Genomic DNA, 16,573 nt, shown 5'->3' on the forward strand with positions numbered 1-16,573 from the left:
GGTCCACCTTGAAAACTGGGGCCCCGTAGTAACAAAGGTATCAATACCTTGACCTTTGTTCTTGGGTGGGTCTCTATTGTTGCTTCTGTGGCTCAATGGTGATTGAATGCAGCGGCTGGGTTAGGTATTGTGACTCAATACGGAATTGTCTTTGTTCTGTACTGCAGGCTGGGGTGTTCGCTGTTAATGCCCTCACAAGAGGCTGGGAGTGGGCAGTTGGTGAAGCAGTTGGCTGTGAGGTGTGGTTTGGTATGTCCAGGATTGGACAATTGGTTTGATGGTAGTTATATGGAGTAACACTGGGTGTATATCAGCTTTGATATGAGGTTATTACATTGTCGCTGTAGCTGTAGCTGATCGCTCAGCCTGGAGTCCTTAGGACAGAGAGCAGACAGTATAAGGCAGCCTACAGTAGTAGTTCCAATTCTACCATAGTATGGAGTAGTAACCCATTCATCTACAAACAATATAGCTCCCATTGCAAATGGCAACATAATGTTATTAGTAGTGTAGTTAGTAGGGCACCAAATGATCCTAATCTCCGCCATATACATCCCGCATCCCACAGCCAATAATCGGCCCCAGATATAGATACTACTAGTACTTCCCTCTAACCCGCAATCCATCATCCACCAAACAACTACTTACATCTACTCCAAACATCCACCACCACTTCATTAAACCCATCTCCCAACATACACCCCACCACACCCTCACACGTCTTACATAAACCAACAATGTCCACCCCCCTCCTCCGCCTACTCCAATCCGCAACCACCAAATCCCGACCCACCAACCATCTCTACACCCTCCAAATATCCTGTCACGTAAAGCCAAACGCCTCAAACAACCGCGAAGGCATAACCTCTATCACAGCAGACAGGGTAGATGTATGCGTCGCAGCAGTACCCAGGAAAGGCGAAGCGAATGCAGCCGTGTCGCGTGTTATGGCGCAGGTAAGTACACCTCCCTCTCATCCACTAGAACCCAAAACCCACGCTTCAATCTATATCAAACAGTTAATGATAATGAGAACAGATCTTCCAAGTCCCCAAATCCAAAGTAGAAGTGATCCGAGGATTAAAGTCCCGAGAAAAGACCCTTGCTATTTCGGAGCTGGATATTGGGAAGCACAGCGAAGATGAGTATTTACAGAGGGCGCGAGGGATATTAGAGGGGGCTGTTATGCAGAAATGATTGTTTATATACATATATATTTTTTGACTGGCTGAGCCTATAATAAATATTTAGTTGGTATTCATCTTCAATCTTTAGTGGTGATTGCTCCCGCAAGCGCGACACCGCCGGCCGTGACATCACAATCACGGGGGATTTTTCTTTTTCTCAACTTTCTCCGCCCGCATCGCATCGCATCGCATATCCCCAGTTTAATTCAACGCAAATTCCTCCCTACCTACCTACCTCCTTCAACTCACCGACTGCCTACACATATCCACATTCCTACAATAATACTCATAATGTCAACATCAACAACAACCACACCCTCAAAACGCAAATCCTCCTCCACAACATCCTCCTCCTCCTCCACCCCCAAAACCATTCACTTCACCTCGCGCACACCAACATGGACATATCTCAAACTCCAATTGTACGTGCCGTTCCTTCTTCGCTTATACCTAACGATTTGACTAATTTCGTCCAGAATAAACAATCCCCCCACCACATCCACACCCCTCGACCCCCTCACAGCCCGAACCTACCTCTCCGCCGCGCTCTCCCAATTCCTCGGATTAACGGGTACATCTATCCCCATTGATATACTCAAGATATCGCCGCCCCGGCCATCGTGGGCATCATCGACATCTACGGGAGGGAAAGGAGCGGGGTTGGGAAGCACAGTATGGACACGCGTGCCGCGCGACGATGCGGCGGCGGTTGTGGCTGCATTGAGTTCGTGGATTGGAGGGAGTGCGAGTACGGCGACAAATACATCAGGTGCTGGTGGTGATGTGGGAGGAGGGGGCAGCGTGGCGTGGAGGGTCTGTGCGAAGGGGAATTATCTCGGGGCGTTGGTTAATGGGGGGGGGGGGGAGGTGTTTATTCCTTGATCGATCTGATCTGGGTGTGGGTGAGGATGATATTTGGATTGATGGGTTGGTGTCTGTTATGGCTAAGATGGGATTGTCGGGTGGGGGGAGGTTATATTGTGGGATAGTGCGGTACGGGTGGCATAGTGGGAGGACCTACGGTTCTAGCGATTGGGACGGGGTGTGTCGAGGTTCTGCTTGTGATAGCAAGGGTCTCGTTGGATATGAAGATTGTTGTTGTCTGTGGCATTCCACATCATTCTCAGCCCATGGAGAAGCGATGTACGGATATAGCAGGCTATGCATAATATACCCAGTTAAGCAAGTAGTATGATATATCAAAAAGATTCAATTCCCAAATAATATTCACATGGAATGACCAACCCTGGTATAGTAGTAATAGTAGTAGTAACGAATGACCGACCCAACCGACCAACCAACCATACATAACATCATCCTCTTTTTTATAATAAACAGAACACCAGACTCTCATGCTTATTGAACACCATCCAAAACATCAATCAAAACGATCTACCCTCCCATCCTTGCTTTTAAACTTTTAACCCATCACCGCTGCTTATCTCAAACAGACTGCTTGCTTCGCACACTCCCTATCACTGTCGCGGCGTCCGACATCGCTGCGGACGGGTAGTTGGCCACTACCTTGGCCCTCAGAGCGGCGCGAATCTCTTCGACCGAGCGGTCCTTCCACTCGGGGTATCCGGATGTGCTGAGAGGGTACAGGACGAAGTTGTCCTCGCGCGTGCCGAACTCGTCCAGCTTGGGCGGGGGCATGGCGGTGATGATGTCAAGCTCGACGGCGAGCTGGCGGCAGTAGGTGTCGAGAGGAAGGTCGTTGACATCGTGACCGAAGGGGTTTTCGATTTCACTGCCGATGAAGGCAAGTCCGAGAATGATGTAGGCGGCAACTGTGATATTGTTAGATTAGTGTATTCCGTGGAGTGGATGGGATACTCACCGACGGAAGCGGGGATGGTCACCCATTCGAGAAAGTCATAGAGCTGGAATGGCAACACGAGAACATAGATCCAGGCAATTTGGGCGATGGAAATGCTGTATGCGGCGGGGAGTGGAGTGTCCAGGACGCGCTCGGTGCCGGTGAGGACTTCGTTCAGGGTAGATAAAGCGGTGACTGGGAAGTTAGCGATATATTTTAAAAGACATCGGGACGGGTACGTACTGGCTTGTCCTTGGTGGAGACTAACGTTGAGAGTATTGTTGGCGATGCACCGGTCGACATATGCGGAGAGATGGTTCAAGATCTCCAGAGGAAGATGGCCCAAGGGTTTCTTGGACCGCTTGATAAGCTTTCTCGGGTTGGACTCGGCAAAAGAAACGCCCAGGTATTCACCGATTGATTTCCAGGGCGTCTTTTTCGGGGGTTGAACGACTTGGCGGTCGTGGGCCTCTTTGGCAAATGTGTCGAGGTGTGCAACCAGGCCTGCTAGATCCTCGTAGCCAACATCGGGTTCGAATCGCAGTTTATGTTTGAGGGAAACGGCGAACGCCAGAATGAGATTCATGGCAGTCCTGCGTTTATTAGTAAAATGGGAATAATCGCAAGCGCGAAAGTCTTACAGTTTTGCCAGCAAGTCTTCCTTGCCTTCCTCTCCTGCGCGTTCTGCCGTGTTGACCCAAATAGTACGTGCAAGGTTGCGAGCCGTCTGATTGAGGAGCGCCCAGTACTTTCTTCCATCCGCCCATCTATGGAGATTAGCAGCTGTCCATGTGCAGGTCAAGAGTCAGACTTACCTCTCATATGCCGTCGAACTGCGGAACGACAGCGCCAAACTGACCACGAAACCGGTAACTGTCAAAAGAATATCGTTGATGCCGACTAGTGAAAATTGGTCAGCGTTCAGTCACATTCTGCGAAAGAAAAACCTACTGTTGTGGACAAATCTGGAAATGAGGGTAATGAGGGTGGACCAAGCTGCAACAAAGGCAAGGGGTAAAATCATTTTCGGCATGATACTGCCATGCATTCGTAGGAAGATGGGCCATTTGGAGTGTCGATCGAGATCTCGCGGTCCGTGCTATACGTCTGTTGTTAGTCTAAGTGGTCCCCCCAATATACCCTGATATTAACATACGAAATATCGATCGATTTCGCTAGAGTTGCGTCTTCCCAACATGAACTGTCTGTCTGTGGAACTGGCGAGGTTCTCCAGAAAAGAAGGACGAGGTGTCAAGCGTCCTCGTGGCTCTTTGGGTTCATTTGCCGGGACAATAGTGGGCACATCATGGTCCGCGGTGGGTGCCAGGTGGTTATCGTGGCTCGCTTCGTCGCCCATTCTGACCTGAAAATTAATCGGTGGGTTGAGATTCGAAAGGAGAGAAAATGATGGTGGTTTGGGGGTAAAGAACAAAGAAGGGCCTGCCTTCGGGGAACGAACGTGAAAGATCAACCTGGGAATGGAGACAGGTGATAAACGAAGGTAGTAAGCAACGATTGAAAATTCCCGAGAAGTGAAGATCGATGGGAGAGGACGGTGCGTCAGGAGTTCACTGATGGGGATATCTACTAACTAATATCTAGTGCCGACATAAACTTATTAATCCCAGACCAACGACTGCCACGCATTGGACATGGGGCAGCTCCATAAAACAAAGTTCAGAGCGCTGCTGCCATTGTGTAACTGACATACACTGTTCATACACTCTAAAGTGTATGTCAGTATTGTATGCTGCGTGTACTGGTACCTGTACAGCCACTGGTGCTGCGTATGACTGCTGCTATTTTTTCTTCTTTTAGGGTGTCCCCGCTGCAGAATCAGGATGTACACGATACAGCGACCCCGGGTAGAGCCAATAGCGAGGGTCAACCGCCAGGAACGCTTGGCGATCCGCCCATTGGGAGCATCTGGCCAATAATGGATGCGGTCCAGACCCCCTGTTTCAGGCAGTTTGGCCGCGCCACGCGGGCCAAAACGTCAGACGGCTGCTTCCGCCCCAGTCAATCCGCTGGTCTCATTCGTCTTCTTCTCGCGGCCAGGCCTTCGTGGCACCGCACGAGTCGATTTTCTCTCCGTCTGGGCTTCGCTGCTGAAACAAAAGCGAACCCAGTCAAAGAATCAAATTTCCACCCTGGACTTTCAGGAGAATATGAAAGGTCTTTGAGTCCGCCATGGTCTGTCTCTGGAGATAGGTCATTTTCTCTCACACTCGAAGGTCCGATGGTCTCATCTGGATCAGACTTCCACGCCCCTTGGGGATAAATCAAGACGGCACCGTTTGCGATAGGATCGCGATCCGAGTCTCACTCCAGTGTATGCCTCGCTGCAGGAACGGCGTATTCCGTGCAATTAACCCGATACCCCTGTCGCCTCCCGCGCGGAGACACCGCATCGCCTCACAGATCGAAGATCAAAGAATTCTCTGATAATCAGTCAATTTATCAAATACACGCTACTGACTCATCAGGTGCTATTCATGTGCTATTTCAGGGGGTGTGTTTTCTCCGAGCATTAACCACGAACGCTTCAGGGTCCGATCAAAAGGGGTTCTACAGCATGTACAAGTTGTTATGCCACAGCCGAGGCTACTTGCCAAGCCAACTTTCACCGAGCCTAGACAAATGACACCGACATTAGCATGTCTTGACTTCTCGTATTCGAGTTTCATTACCATCTTGCAGGAGCGTAACCCAAATCAGCCGAACCTAACCATGATCGTATTGATTGATAAGCGGAGGTGTAAAGTGCTGTGTCACACCCGGACAGTGACTATTCCTGCAGCTAACTTCTTCAATGTTTCATCATCTGCCCGCTCAGTCAATTGATCAAGACCAAGCGTGAAGACCAAAGCTTCATGATGACCTGTGCCTTGATCACGGTCCACCAACCTATTTACAAATTGTCGGCTACTAATTGCCATCTCATTCTTCCAAGACAATACCTCGTAGTATAACTTAAAATCGAAATAGAAAAGAAAGAACAAATAAATCCACACCCTCGCCACCACTCTACCAAGATTCTCTCACAACCGGACCAGCTATATTTACTCCATAACCAGTCCGGACTCCAACAGGTAAAATCTATAGATAGCAGCACCACTTCTATCTTCCTTTCCAATACAGTAGTACAGTACATCGGGCTAAGAATTCTACATAGTACATCTACATCTATCTAACAACCGTATCTATTTTTGGTACCGAGCGGGAGGAGGTGGGGGAGCATTAGTTAGTCGGGAAATCGAATTTCTTCGGTTCTTCCGTCGTGACAGACATCTCTCGATCTAGTCTACCCGGTGGAAAACCATAGAGCCGTTAATGGGGCTGTGCTTGTACAGTTTGTGTAGTAGTGTGGCGTGTTGAGGAGTTTTTTCATGGATTCTGTATTCGGGTTGAGGGCTCCATCGTGGTTATTTTTACTGTTGTGTGTTTTCGTTTGTTCGGCTCAAAGTAGTTGTACTCGCCTGGTCAAGTTTCGTGAGGAATGGACCGCTATGTATTCTTTAGATGTTTAGACGGGATGATTGAATGTCCGAGGTCACTTCCTTCGTTGAATATTTATGATCGCATATGGCTTGGTGAATATAATCCAACGGCGGATCTGCAGCCTATTTCTATTTGGGTCCGCGGATCTAATTAATTACTTGTAGTGATGCATTGTCTGAGTCGCGCAATACGACTTCAACCCCTTCATTCCCCACTCACCTCCAATTCCACTTTCCTTGCGACCGGCCAAGTAACCCTGGGGATGAGGTTTCGCAAAGCTATTCAACCAAACACTCCCAGATTGAATCTTTGGCGCAAGCCTCTTGCTTGCTTCCACATCCTTGGCCCAGATCGAGCATCCAAGTCCAGTCTTGGTGTCGTTGACTCTTGAGATGAGCTCGGATTCGTTACTCCATGACAGGAGAGGCACAATGGGGCCTGTGTGATTCAAGTGGATTAATATTGAGTGTTGTTTTGGAAGGTTTAGGCTCACGTACCGAAAGGTTCCTCCGTGACGATTCTTGATCCATCGGGTGGGCGGTCCACGATGGTAGGATGGAAGATATACCCTGGGCCGGTGCTGGGGCCGCCCTCTAAAGCAAATTTGTAATCGTTTGCTTTGCAGTCTTTGAATATGTCACTGACGACCTTGAATTGCATTTCATTTTGAACGGGTCCTAGCATGACGTCCTCGTCGACGGGTCCTACTTTCCATGTCTTCACGACATTGACCAAGGCATCTCGGAACTCATTATAGATTGATTCGTGGACATAGAGACGCTTGCTGCCAAGGCAGAACTGTCCACTGTTGAAGAAAGCACCCAAGGCGACTTGCTGGGCTACGGCTTGAATGTCTACATCTGGGAAGATGATAGCCGGGTCGTTACCGCCCAGTTCAAGGGTGCATTCTTTCAATGTGTTGCTTGTTGCGGCCAGAATATGCTTGCCTGCTCTGGTTGAACCCGTGAAACTGATTTTATTGATGTCGGGATGCAAGGTCATTTCTGGCCCGGTCGTGTCATCGCCGTTAATGGCTTGGAATACACCCCGGGGTAGGATGGGGATGGCTAATTCGGCTACCTTGAGGATACTGTAGGGGGTGTAGGGGGATGGTTTGACAATCACGGTATTTCCTGCGGCGAGGGCTGCGGCAACTTTGGCCATGGCAAGAACTAATGGGAAGTTCCAGGGGACAATAGCGCCGATAACTCCGAGGGGGAGGTAATTCAGGGTTAGCTTGAGGGAGGCGTCTTCATGGATGACCTCTTCGGATGGAAGTTTGACATTTGCTATGAAAGACGGGTTAACCAGTGGTCTGTGTAAGCATAATTGTGTAATGTACCAAAGTAATCCAGAAAGCCACATGCGTGGTCAACTTCGAGGGCCGCATGCATTCTCTAATATATGGTGTGAGTACCGATCTACTGTCTGAGGAGATCATCTTACTGGTTTGCCGGCTTCTTTCATAAGCAACTCGGCCATATCTTCTTTACACGACAGAAGAGAATGTCTTAATTGAGCGATGGCAGCTTGACGATCGGACCCTGATACGGCTGACCAGGAGGTAAACGCCATCTGCGCAGAGGTGATAGCATTTTGGAGATCATCCCTCGATGCAATGGGAACATCCCAAAGCTTCTGGCAGTTGGATGGATTGATGCCCTGGTGGACTCGTGAAGACTGTCGGGGTTTGCCATCAATGACATTTGCGAAAGTGCTGAAAAGATACCGTGCTCTTGCAGGCGAACATAGTAGTCGTTTTTTAGCTATGCTACGCTGTGCGGGGGAGAATAGAGGTCGAATCATGATGAGTGAGGGCTGTTGAAGTAAGCAGAAGAAAATTTTGAGTCGCCAATTGGACAGCTTAAGTGACTGTCGTTGCTCGCCCTTCTAGCACCACACGTAATATGCGAATCTTTAAGCCGAGGTCAACTTCATTGTAAATGAGGGAAGTCATGATGTGTTCGGGATTGCATCTGTCTTAACAGCCGGCTTAGTCACCATATTTTGCCATCTAACTAGATATATCCGGCCAATATGAATGCCAAGGTACCCCGGTCACATCGATATATCGATTTCAAGTTAAAATAGAGCAAGTGTTATTGCTGATCGCCCACCGTGGCAATTGAACTGGTGAGTGAGCCTATGATATCTCGTAAATAGGTAATTCCGTATATCCGGATCCACAGAAGGTCATCCCCACCAAGCTAAGCTTAGCATATCCTACGTAGTTATGTATGTGTGTAATTCCTTTTATCTCTATTTCATTTATCGCCAACCATGCCAGATTGCATAATAACTACCTACCCTGACCTTAAACTGAATCAGCTGCCCCATATACTTATTTCTCAATTATTGAGATACAGGCGGTGCATCGTCTCACAAACCGTCAATGAAAATCACAATGCTATCTCCTGGCTATGCACCAGAGACTTCTTATCCTTTGAAGAAGTGCATCGGTTCATAATATGGAAGGGGGAATCTTCCCAATAAAGATCCTTTACACACTCAGTATAGAGACAGTACGACGTATTCGTATGAGTAAGAACTATACTGATCTCTATCATCCCTAGTAGAATATATCTATCTTCTGGCAAGAATATGCATAGTACTACTAGTAGAGAAGTTCTATTCTTCAATATCATCCGGCACAGGGTTACTGGCTGCAATATTAAAATCACTATACTCTATTACCTACGAAAAACACCTTCAGTACTGGCTAGAACCAAAGGCATTAAATCTACAATGAATGTGTTCAATAGCTAGTAGTTTGATAAGTTATTTAGCACCTTGGCTACCATAATGTTAGATATATATGCACTCGTACGCCACCGATTTGTTATACAATCATGAAGAATAACAGAGATTGGCTTACTTCTTTTATTACATTATTCTCCCTCTCCTCCCTCTTACAAATCATAGCTGAGTATCCCTAGTACTTTATCAGTGGAGGTTATGGGAATTCTCCAACCGGACAGATATATCTACTACTAGCTTACTCTGCAATCTGGTTTATACTATGACTTTGTTATTTCAAACACAGCAACGTCTGAGCGAAAGCTGCAAAGACGGCTGGCTGGCTGACCAGGTATCTCAACTAATTCACTTTCAGCAGAGGTTTTAAAAAGCATCTAGTCCTGTCTAGGACGAGTATGTAGGGGCTATATCTATCAACTTCAGATGTCGAAGGAGGAGGAATAACCAGTTATATAATCAAGCACCCTTTCAGGCTCACTGCTTGGAAAGAAACAACAGTTTGGATAGAATGATTCACGATTATCGACTGCTGTTGTGTATCTATAAATCAACCCGGTAGAGATTATATGTAGGTTGAGTTGCGCAATTTTGTCAGAATTTCGTTCATCATACTCTGTTTGTTTGCGAGAACTGTTGCTAACATCACTGCGTCTTTAAATATGCGGGTTATATGCCGTGGTGTTCACTGGCGTTTCTGTCCGAGGTGCAATTGGGGATGATGTATTAGAGTAATGAAAAGCTGAGCTACTACGGAGAAGAATTATTATTATGAGAAGGAGATAAAAAAAATATCAGAAATGTTTTGACAATGCTACGAACAAGAGAATCATCTGAAAAGTAAATATTACCCAGGATATTTAGGCAAAATCAGGGCGATACCGAAGTACTATAACAGCAGTAGCCCTCAAATGAAATGGTAAGCCACAATCCCACAACCAAAAACCATCCAGTCCTCCAGGCAGACAACATTCCACCTAAAACAGCCCAAACATAGTAAGAAAACCCCCATTCCCACACCCTCGGCAAACATCCGTCATAACAAGAGCTATAATGTCCCACCTAATACCCAAAGAGATACCTCAATGCCGAAGCTAAGCTACATACCTACAGACATCTCCGACAGTGACTTTCCCAGCTGAGACGGAGCTGAGCCGATATGTTGATCTAACTCCACATGAATTCCAGCCCAAATCTCAAGCTCAGGACTCAGGAAAACTTCTCCTAGCTTGGGATCGACAGCTCGAGCTCAAGCTCTAGCTCCAGCACCAACTCGGCAGTTCTGTAATATCACATGCTTTATTGGTGTGTTTCAGCCTATATGGAGCTTTGTGCTGGTCTGTGTAGGTGAGTTGTAACTGCTGACGAAGATCGCAGGATGAGGGGCTGTTTCGTGGGTGGCTACATTATCCGTTTGTGGAGAGGAGATGGTTGGGAATAGGAACCAAGGAAGTTAGAGGGGTTTTCTTGGGAGATCTGGTGGGGATGAGGGAGATGAGGATATGATTATGAGGCAGTAGGTGAGTTTGGGGAAGCTATCTACTTGGGAGTCAGTGCTTGTTGATCCATGAATCATGATTTCTTGCTTGCTGCTGGGAGTACTTCATGCTCATGGGTCATCGCAGGGATTGATAGTAGGTTGAAGGGAGATAAGTGTATAACCAAGGAGCTAGATGACGATCATATGACCGCGTAAAACCCATGGCACCACGATCAATAGCTCTGCTTTTACCCTACAACTCACCAGATCCGCACATCAGCCTGCCACGAATTGGCACGCTGAATAGTCTGCGTCGATCGATATCAAACCGGCCACACGTGGCCATAGGCAAAGTTCGAATAAGCAAGCATACATTATCTAGAAGAAGTAAGTGTTAGTAGTATCCGACACTATATACGACGGCGCTCCTTGGTGAAATAAACAGGGTCTTGACATCTTGGCAGGGCACAGGCTATATGTCCCCCATTGTCCCGATAAGGTTCGGGTCCGAAAACGGGATACCGTTGAGGATCCGACCCAATTTTGAGAACCGCTCCTTCAAGAACCGGAATAGGCAAGAGTACATAATCTACCCCTCGTTCGGAATATCGGGATCTACTGACAAGGCTGTCAGTGTTAAGAGTAGGTTCAATGTGGCGAGAGTCGACTGTAAAGGCTGATATTTGGTGTCTGAGAGAGTTTTGTTGAAGTTTGTATAGAGAAGAACATCAGGATCGAGGGGTATTGCTCTCGGATGGAAGGAGGAACTTAGAAATCCGAGCAGTTTACTGGGAAGCATATTGCAGATTGCAGATTGCCGGATGTCTGGTCGGTCGCGGAAGACGGCCGGATGGATCTGTGACATTATCTTGATCTCCGTTCTCTGCATCCATCATGTTGGAAAAGCTTGTCCGAAGCAGCCAAGTCAACAGTTCTGTTGTTTCATCCCGTCTCATCTCGTTCATGGCAAGGTGCTAGGTTTCGAAGGGGGTTGGGATTATTTACAGACTTTTTGATTTGTTTAGAAGTGAGTCTACTGTGTAGGTTTGCAGCTGAAACAACAGGGTGCTTCATGAATAGTGGGCCATTTGAGTATCTGAATCATGTTAGTAGCTGAGTCGCTGGCGAAGTAAGCCCATAAAACTCATTTTCGAACCTGGGGATATATGCGCGGACCCCATCTTTCAATTCAGGAGTCATGAGGCAGCAGCCATTGACAGACGTAAATGCAGCTATCAGTTCTGTTCCCCGGAATGTATGGTCAAAGCGAGCCACGATGCACTACATTCAGGCGGCCGCAAGGATCTTCAGGTTTAACCATACAATTCGAGCCCGGCGGCGATCAACGCTGGACAGCCGGCACCATTCGCGTTAAAGTTTGCGGCTAGTCCTATTTATGGGGCTGGGAACCACCGTAACTGCCGCCCAAACGGCGACCGACAGAACGTGGGCAAAGGGAATGCATAGAAGCGGATTAGACAAGGGTCTAGAAGAAAAGTCTGGGACAGAGGGGGGAAATATTAAAGATGTTCATAGATATTGAAGTTAGTTGCTTCCTGCGAGTTATTCCCGAGATATCGAGGTTGAACCATGGACAGAAACACCCAGTGTTGCCTAGATTCGTGCCCAAGGAATCTCGTCGATCCTATCACTTTCCGGAAGACTGGGTCCGCTCTGGAACGTGATGACAAAAGTATTGACTCCATCTCCATCACGAACGGGGGCTCTTGAGGACTACCCATGGCTGGTAAGGATCATCACCACCCGCTCGCCCTGGTGTTGAGCTTTTTGGAATTCCGGTCCCGTTACGGGAAGATCACCCAGGAAAAGCTACCTTGGCGAGTACCTTCAGCTGGGAGATTATCACAGACTATTGGTCGCAGTCAATCCTTCTCTGATCGATTACTTAATTAGAGAAATCAAGAAAAGTTAGTCTCACTGGTTTGGGCAAGGGGTAATAAGAGATAGAGGAAAATCGAGTCTTCACTATCAGCAGTTGAAAATGGACGAGGCAAATCGGCATTTCGTTGTTTGCCCGAATTGGATCACCGGTTAGAGTTCCGATCAATTGTTCTCCGAGGAGCACAGCGACAATCCGAGCAGTATTGGCCGATATAGGCTGGATCGATGAAGACCTCAGAGTGATGACATCAATCACCAAGAAACTTGGATGATCATCGCACAATGGCTATTCAGGAGTAGCCAGGACCGTGCAGATACCAACTCGGGCTGTTGCTGCCCACTTGCACGCACAGAGCAGACACCGATATGGGGACATGGGAGACAATAGTGGTTTGGAGTCTTGGAGGTTGAACAGTATGATCTATCTTAAGAATTTCACAGAATTTTCTGGGTGTGAATTTGAAAAATTTAATTTTTCTCTTATCGAATTCCCACCGTGTCTCGCATCATTACCCAATTGGGCCCGCCTATGACTCGTGGGCCATGCACAGTGCAGCCCTTCCCCATGTCATGCAGGACATCTCCAACATGGCGATGGTGGTGATGCACATGCAAGGGGTGCATACAGTAAGTATATCGTGATCGTGCTAATATTGCCATAGTAAAGAGTTTCCGTAGGGCTGGTACCACCAAAGAAAATTCAGGGTGCACAACAAGCCACCACGGCAGTTCAATGCTTGCTGAGGGGATTTCCAATGATGGTTCATCCACCCGGGCCAAATGTGAGGGGAAGACTTTCTGTGAATATTTTGGGAGGGAAAATGCGTGCGGGGCAATCTGGCGCTCATCCGAAAACGGAAAGGCTCTCGCGCCAGTTCTTTGCTGGGAGTCAAATCCACGACAGAATGGAGTCCACTAAGTACGGAGTACAGTAGCATTGTTTTCTTTAGTTCGTTTGAACTAAGCACCAGAAGGGACTGGTGTGCCGCAAGTAAGTGGGATTCCGGTAGGGTCACCGCTGCTGGTCGTGGTCTTTCCTCATTCAGCCTGACTGACTCCTGCTCTTTTTCACTCTTTCTTACTCTCTCCGCTCGTGCTCATCAGCCCAGCTTAATGGGCTTCCCCTTCGAAGCTCGACGCTAACCTTACCATCCCTGTAATTAGATTGTGGATCTCACATCCTTTGCTCCAATTGATTTTCTCTCACGTCCGCTGTCTGAAGGACCAGATTTCTCTCCATGGGCTTCTCAGTGGCCTCGGCTGGAGTCTTCTTCCCCCCATTCCCGGGATACCACCTCAACTTTCCTCTCCAAAGTCAGAACCTAACTTTGCATATCCTTTGCCCCGATGGAGTGACTGCTGTACCAGGAGCCCCCCCTGCCCGCAAATTTCAGACGAGCTAACTGGTTTGACTTTCTGGTCCGGGTCCAATTTAGATCCCTAATCCCAATTGACATTTCCGCCAACAAGCCCATTCGAATGGCTCAAAATGCTGAGATCGCCCCCCTGGCATGTGGAGAAGACCGTGAACGACGGGTCGATGGATCTGCCTATCATTGCCCTGTGCTGGCTTGGTACCCCCGGTAATTCTCGGTTCTGCGACTCCTGCTTGCCATCGGTTGGATAAAATGGCCTGCGGTGGAGGTCCGCTTCCAGTCTCATTGGAGGAGTTGACTTCCCGCTTGGCCGGGATATTGGATCTGAAATTGAACAAATCCATTAAACTCAAAATGACACACAGAAATAAACTCCCTAGTCCATGGTTAGCGAAGGGACCATTTATGTCGCAACTTGTCTAGGCCAGGGGTGGATACTCGCCATCGTGGTATATCATCTCTTTAGTTCCCCTCCTCACTCGTGCTGTCAACATCACTGGCCCTCGTGTATCATCAGTCGGCCACGGCTGACTACCTTCGCTTTTGACAACACTCCAGACTGATCTTGACTGTGACGATGGCCAATGCGACTCTCGACTGTTCGACTGGGGGTTGCTGATGGTTGACCGCGTTTCGACATTTGCGACCACAATACGGCAACATACAACAGTGCCACGAATATCCACCATCTTACACCTTATTATTACCCTCGCTCCTACCAGGCTAAATCGCCAACATGCAACTCCCCCCGGCCGAGGTTCTGGCCACATGGCCCACACCTAACTACGTCGACCCAGTGACTCGCGGGCCGGCCGTGAACATCGTGAATATCGTCCTTCTTTCCATCGCATTCATCGTGACTGTTCTTCGCCTTTACGCACGTTTCAAGATAACGTGCACACCTGGTCTCGATGACTTTTTCATCGTCATCGCTTTTGTACGTCCAAGTTGCATATATGATGGGTTACCGGTCTATCTAACAATATCTAGGCTATTGCAGTGGGCATGTGTGCGTGTACATCTCTGGCGACTGAGCGCTGGGGTGCGAACCGGCATGTATGGGATGTGCCCTTGTCCTGGCTACCTGTCGTTACCAAATACAACCTCGGATTTCAGATTACATTTTCCCTCTCCTGTTCAATCACCAAGCTTTCGGTTCTGTGGTTCTGCAAACGCCTCATCGGAACGGGGAGCAAGGGACTGTACCGAATCTACAACATTGTCGTGATCGTCTCCTTCATCTTTGTGGCCTTGTGCTGCATTGTCTTTTTGCTGGTCAGCATCTTTCAGTGCTCGTGAGTCCCCTGTTCCTCCACTCACTGCACTGCATTGACTCACCTTGTCATATAAAACAGGCCAATCCATGCTTTTTGGGACTTGGAGCCAATGTATCCTCATCATTGCGTCAATTATGGCGCAGCAGTATTCTCTGCAAGCGTTGTCAACATCTTCACCGATTTTCTCTGCACTCTGGTCCCGATGCCATTGATCTGGAACCTGAAGCTGCCTGCCCGGCAGCGGATGGCCGTGATTTCGATCTTTGGTCTCGGAATCTTTGTCAATGTGGCGGGTACGGTGCGCACCGTATATGTCTGGAAGAGTATGATGGCCTCCTATGACACTACCTGGATGGGATGGCCTATTCTGGTCGCCGGATCGGTAGAAATCAACTTGGCACTGGTATGATCACCCTCTCCCAATGCGCGCGTATCACGGCTAACTCTGTATTAGATCTGTGCATCTGCACCTGCATTGAGACCTCTTATCGGATTTGTCTTGCCCCACCTTCTCCCGTCCGCCCGTGGCTACGGATCCTCATTCGGCAACCGGGAGTTGAAGGGATGGTCTTCCACTGGACCATCCAAGCAGTCCCGCGCTTCCAAAATGATAGAAGATCGCCAGTATAGTTACCAAGGCGATACCACGGTGGATCGTATGGAGGTCTTGCGCACTGTTGAGATGGAGACATGGACCGAGAATCGGCGACCCAGCCATAGCAACAACTCTCAGGTCATGTCGAATCACACGCGCGTTGCAACCCCGACGCACCACGTCGATTTAAAGAATAATGGTGTGGTATATACGTCGCCTGGAAGCGACGTCTCCTCCACCTCACTCACCCGTGACTCCAAGGAGCAACACACATTTTACGAAAACAGGAACCCGGTCTAGGGTATCACGCTCTCTGTATTTTTCCTTTTCTATTCTTCCATTCCCCTTAACGCAGCAAGGGGAAGTCATCTGGTTATGATTTGAGTTATGAACATGTATAACTTACTATCTATGTATACTCTTTTGAGGCTGGAGTCATGTACCTATAGTATGCAGAACACACATCACGAACATGAATATACCACACAATATCCCACCACTACGCGACCGTCTCTGGCGAGTATCTCAGCCTATCCGATATTAAGTGTCAACCAATTCCTTCCGTAACCAGAGTGGGTCACCGGTTCCACTGCAATTACTTTGAGGTCACGACTCCACTCATGCCTCGCATACGCCTACGAAGTATGTAGTAACTCCGATGCCAGTATGGCCTGATCCGATT

At 48.2% G+C, this 16,573-nt stretch overlaps 5 protein-coding genes across 5 annotated transcripts; 3 read left to right on the forward strand and 2 right to left on the reverse strand.

The window, feature by feature from the left end:
- Positions 1 to 737: 737 nt before the first annotated feature.
- AKAW2_70872S (DUF167 domain-containing protein) lies at positions 738 to 1,197 on the forward strand (the record flags this gene model as incomplete). The annotated part of the gene is made up of 2 exons (XM_041683502.1): positions 738 to 956; positions 1,039 to 1,197. The coding sequence occupies 2 exons, from the start codon at positions 738 to 740 to the stop codon at positions 1,195 to 1,197; spliced, it is 378 nt and encodes a 125-aa protein (XP_041547756.1).
- Positions 1,198 to 1,478: 281 nt separating this feature from the next.
- On the forward strand, positions 1,479 to 2,069 carry AKAW2_70873S (uncharacterized protein; the record flags this gene model as incomplete). Its single annotated transcript, XM_041683503.1, has 2 exons — positions 1,479 to 1,609; positions 1,664 to 2,069. The coding sequence occupies 2 exons, from the start codon at positions 1,479 to 1,481 to the stop codon at positions 2,067 to 2,069; spliced, it is 537 nt and encodes a 178-aa protein (XP_041547757.1).
- Positions 2,070 to 2,630: 561 nt separating this feature from the next.
- Positions 2,631 to 4,363, reverse strand: AKAW2_70874A (UPF0187 domain membrane protein; the record flags this gene model as incomplete). Its single annotated transcript, XM_041683504.1, has 7 exons — positions 2,631 to 2,977; positions 3,028 to 3,201; positions 3,250 to 3,599; positions 3,648 to 3,773; positions 3,822 to 3,906; positions 3,958 to 4,105; positions 4,163 to 4,363. 7 exons carry the CDS (start codon positions 4,361 to 4,363, stop codon positions 2,631 to 2,633), a joined length of 1,431 nt encoding a protein of 476 aa, XP_041547758.1.
- Positions 4,364 to 6,661: 2,298 nt separating this feature from the next.
- Positions 6,662 to 8,313, reverse strand: AKAW2_70875A (aldehyde dehydrogenase family protein; the record flags this gene model as incomplete). The annotated part of the gene is made up of 4 exons (XM_041683505.1): positions 6,662 to 6,945; positions 7,005 to 7,796; positions 7,850 to 7,904; positions 7,954 to 8,313. 4 exons carry the CDS (start codon positions 8,311 to 8,313, stop codon positions 6,662 to 6,664), a joined length of 1,491 nt encoding a protein of 496 aa, XP_041547759.1.
- Positions 8,314 to 14,755: 6,442 nt separating this feature from the next.
- Positions 14,756 to 16,191, forward strand: AKAW2_70876S (uncharacterized protein; the record flags this gene model as incomplete). The annotated part of the gene is made up of 4 exons (XM_041683506.1): positions 14,756 to 14,956; positions 15,010 to 15,314; positions 15,375 to 15,699; positions 15,751 to 16,191. 4 exons carry the CDS (start codon positions 14,756 to 14,758, stop codon positions 16,189 to 16,191), a joined length of 1,272 nt encoding a protein of 423 aa, XP_041547760.1.
- Between the last annotated feature and the right edge of the window lie 382 nt (positions 16,192 to 16,573).

The sequence above is a fragment of the Aspergillus luchuensis genome, chromosome 7 (assembly GCF_016861625.1).
Source record: "Aspergillus luchuensis IFO 4308 DNA, chromosome 7, nearly complete sequence".
NCBI classification, from domain to species: Eukaryota; Fungi; Ascomycota; class Eurotiomycetes; order Eurotiales; family Aspergillaceae; genus Aspergillus; species Aspergillus luchuensis.